This window comes from Saccostrea cucullata, unplaced genomic scaffold (genome assembly GCF_032062105.1).
Source record: "Saccostrea cucullata isolate Sc308-1 unplaced genomic scaffold, CSIRO_AGI_Scuc_v1 ctg11171, whole genome shotgun sequence".
In the NCBI taxonomy this organism is placed as follows: domain Eukaryota; kingdom Metazoa; phylum Mollusca; class Bivalvia; order Ostreida; family Ostreidae; genus Saccostrea; species Saccostrea cuccullata.
In genome coordinates, this window is record NW_026922908.1 from 16,765 (window position 1) to 20,717 (window position 3,953).

The 3,953-nt window shown below is 34.5% G+C and overlaps 1 protein-coding gene across 1 annotated transcript; it reads right to left on the bottom strand.

The window, feature by feature from the left end:
* Positions 1–2,048: 2,048 nt before the first annotated feature.
* LOC134262769 (tryptase-2-like) lies at positions 2,049–3,778 on the bottom strand (the record flags this gene model as incomplete). Its single annotated transcript, XM_062745103.1, has 3 exons — positions 2,049–2,239; positions 2,785–2,939; positions 3,513–3,778. Coding segments are annotated over 3 exons (586 nt in total), but the record flags the coding sequence as incomplete, so codon positions are not given.
* Positions 3,779–3,953: the final 175 nt, after the last annotated feature.

Here is a 3,953-nt window from a genome sequence, read left to right on the forward strand (position 1 = left end):
TATGGCTATACAGGAAGACTGAATTTTTTAAATGTTTTGAAATTTTTATTTCCAAGTGTTTTTTTAAGTCCTCGAAATTAAGATCATGATTTACATGTATATGGTGTTAGGAATCCACAGTACTTGAACTCAAAAGTCCATTAAACAACACAAATCAGGAACAGAGCAAACACGAGCCTCTAAAATATTAGAGGTGGGATCAGGTGCCAGGGAGGAATGAGCATCCCTGCTGACCGGTCACATCCGCCGCGTGCTGCTTGACATGATTGGGAAAACGAAGAAATCCGTCGACGATTCAGTGTGTAAATAATGGCCTAACAATTAGAATGAAAATGATAGATTACTGATATTCTTGTTTCAGCAATTTGTTTGTCAATACGTTCTATTTCCACTATTGAAGAGTTATAGTTCTAAGTGCGCTCTTTTGTGAAAAAAGTCGGAGAATGTACAAATCTCGCGGGATTTCTGGGACAAACGTAGCATAAACATGTTGACAAACAACATCTTGAACATGTTGAATGTCGATGAACAAATACTAACAAAATGCATATGAAATATTTTATTGTTGTGGACTTTATTTAAATTAAGGGTAGAGATGACAAGGAAATTAATTTACATCTTTTGGTGATCGTATGTATAGCATACTCTCGCGTATTGAATCAACTGAGAGATGTTAAACCCCATACACAGGTGATAAAGGTATATTGCTGGTATATTGCGGCATAAGTTATGGAAATTGACGGATTCATGTATCAGTGGCTGTCCATTATTGTAGATTTGGTTGCCCTTCGCAAACAATTCGATAATGAGGCAAGCTGTTGGCAAATGAGTTAAAAATACAATGTAAATCATATACTGTACCAATTTTGATGCATAAGATGCGCATTTTGATAAATTATGTCTCTTCGGTGTACTTATGCCGAAACGTTTGAAATCCGAAATATTTATTTAAAAAAAAACATTGAAGCCGAAAAAAGGGGATTTGTAAGACAGAAGCCAAATGAGTTGAGGGATCAGAGCATCAACATGCTGCAATTTTATGTTCGAGAAGGTACTATGACCTCGTTAGCAAATACAAACTATCTTTAATTCTATTACTAAGTGACGTTTAATACAAACCGTGGAACCATCGTTTTAACACTTATAGTCAACTGTTTACGGATTTTCCTACAGATGTGGTCAGACCACAGGGGATGCTTATATCCTTTTTTTTCATTATAACATCACTTTTCTGATGCTTTGGGATGTCCCTTGTTTGCTCTTCCCCCGATTGCCTTGCCTTCGATGGACTTAATAAGTTTTCTTCATTTTTTTTCTAAAACAAAAGGGCTATCGGTATATGTTGTATTTGAGTTTTTTCCCCTTTGTTCCTATGAACACGCAAGTCGAAGCAATGTTTTGGCTAAATAACCGAAATATTTATATGTATTTATTTTTAAAATAGATAATTTAAATGAAAAGTATACTAAATGAATAATGATAAATATTTTAACAAAAGTAACCACTTCGTATTTTTAAATGTGAGTCGAGTTCGTTATATCGTAACAAGTTTTTTTCCCTAAAGTTTAGCGTAAATAATATTATGACGTTAATTTTTAATAAAATTATAACTTTTCTTATGTTATGAGACTCTAACAAGTATAAAATAGAAGGGAGTTGGCATTAAATTGAAGATAAAATACCTTTAAAAGTGATTGAAAAATGCGTGATTGCGGGGAAACAGTATATGCGTTATAAATAGGAAATGGTATATGCGTTAAAATCCGTGACTGCGGGGAAGGGGGTTTAATATCACATGGATTTTCATTTGAAGAGGGAAGGGTGGTTGAGACCATTTTCTGACTATTTTGATCTCCTTTAGAAGAGCTTACACTGAGGCATATGCAATTTGTTTGGTTAAATACCATCTTCAAAATGAATAATAAGATTGCAATACATGTATGTCTTTTCAAGGCATCCACGATAGGTCCATATGTAAGATAGAAATGATTTTCCCAAAGACACAACAAACACATGTTAGGATGTTTTTCTTTATACCATTACATATAAAAAATCTGAGTTAATTGGAAAGAGATCAAGGATGCGCTGCTTTTTGTTGGTTAATCCAGGTTAGGAAGGAACTGACACGTGTGTACACCCCGGGGGCGTTCCTGTCCCCACAGCCGTACCCCCAGGACACGATTCCCGCCAATTTCCACAATCCGTCCTTCTTACAAACTAAAGGTCCGCCGCTGTCACCCTGAAGAAATTTGTTTTATGTAACCTTTTTGATTTAACATACTAGTATTAAAGAAAATTAATGGAAATATTCCTGAAGCAATGAATTATTTTCACTAAAAAATTGAAATAAACTTATGTGCACTGTACTGTCGTTTTCTTCTTTGTTTAAATAAGCTTTTCATTTAGAATGAATAATGTCATACGGTTTTCTATATGTTATCATTTTTTTTTTTTTTTTTTTTTACAAAATTTTGTAGTATTGTTAAGGTTAGAGTTAGAATTGCAAAATGATTAAATAAAAAAATTACAATGACTTTGGGACAGAAATATCATTGCAGTAAACTTCAATTCATTAATTAGATAACATAAAATCTAACACGATCTTCATTACAATGTGAAAAAAACTAAAAAGATCTCCAGTAACTCTTAGTTTAACATGCACTTAACTTTACAAAAAACAAAAGATATGAACCATGCAACAATATACTTTATGCCCCCCAAATGCTTTACCAGTTCCCTGTTGGTCCTGCAATTTCCATGTTAAATATTGTATGTGATACAAACCTGACAGGCATCTTTCCCGCCTGCCCTCAAACCTGCGCAGATGTTACTTGTGTGCACGTGATTTCTACCCAGGAAATACTGACACTGGGAGTTTGTCATCGTCGGTACATCAACCTTTCTTAAGTACTGAGCGCCCGGGGCATTGCCGTTGTTATCTGAATATAAAATTTAAACTGCTTTTAATAAAGGATATTTTACTTTACTTAAACTGGATCTTTTTTTTTCATACAAAAATTGAAAATAATAGCAAAGATGAAAAGAAAAAGAACCGTTTTAATTCGAGGAGCCAAATGTTTCAAGGCCAAGAAAAATAAGCATGGAATAATAAAAGTTTTGGCATTATTAACTTACATTAATCTCCCCGCTTTATTAGCCAAATAAAATCCAATCGCTTCATAAACAGTAATAAAATTTTCATTTAATTGTATACAGCAAGGATTTGGTAAGTTGCAATAATTTGTCAATGACGTTTACTTAAGTAATTGCAAGCAATGAAAAATAGAAATACTATTACCGTAAAAAGTATTTAGTCAATAGACATGTTCGTATTTAGATACCAAAGAAGGACGACATATTAATAGCATCGTGCAATGCGAGTTATTTATTTTATAAACTGGGTAAAAACCCTCCATTGGCAAGGGGAACCCTCTAAATATGAGTAAAACATTGTAAGGAACATTAAACAAACAATCAAACCTGCTACGTTTGGTTTCAAAATCAATATGTACCGAAATATGTGGCACCCCATCCAGTAACTGTACACGTCATTTGTTCGAATTGGTCGTAAGAATGTGGCAGACAGGCAGCTCGGATGTATTGACTGTTGATATCTACAGGTTTGTCCAGTTTCATCAGGGCAATATCGTTAAGGTTTGTACGAGAATTGTAGCCGGAGTGGACAATCAAGTTGCGGACATGATGGACCTGACTTGTATACACATGGTGGCGATCGTGCATCCCCACACCCACGGTCCAGTACCGAGCATTGTGGTAGCTACAGAGAGAATGAAAACTGCACTGCTAGATAATGGAGGACAACATTGTGTACATTGTTTAATTTTTCTTACTTGGTAAGTTTTTAATATTCATACTAAGTGTCAAGATTTCTAACATTTTAGATCACGTCTAGTCCAGTGCTTTCCAATTAAGAATGAAGCAATTTAGGCTGG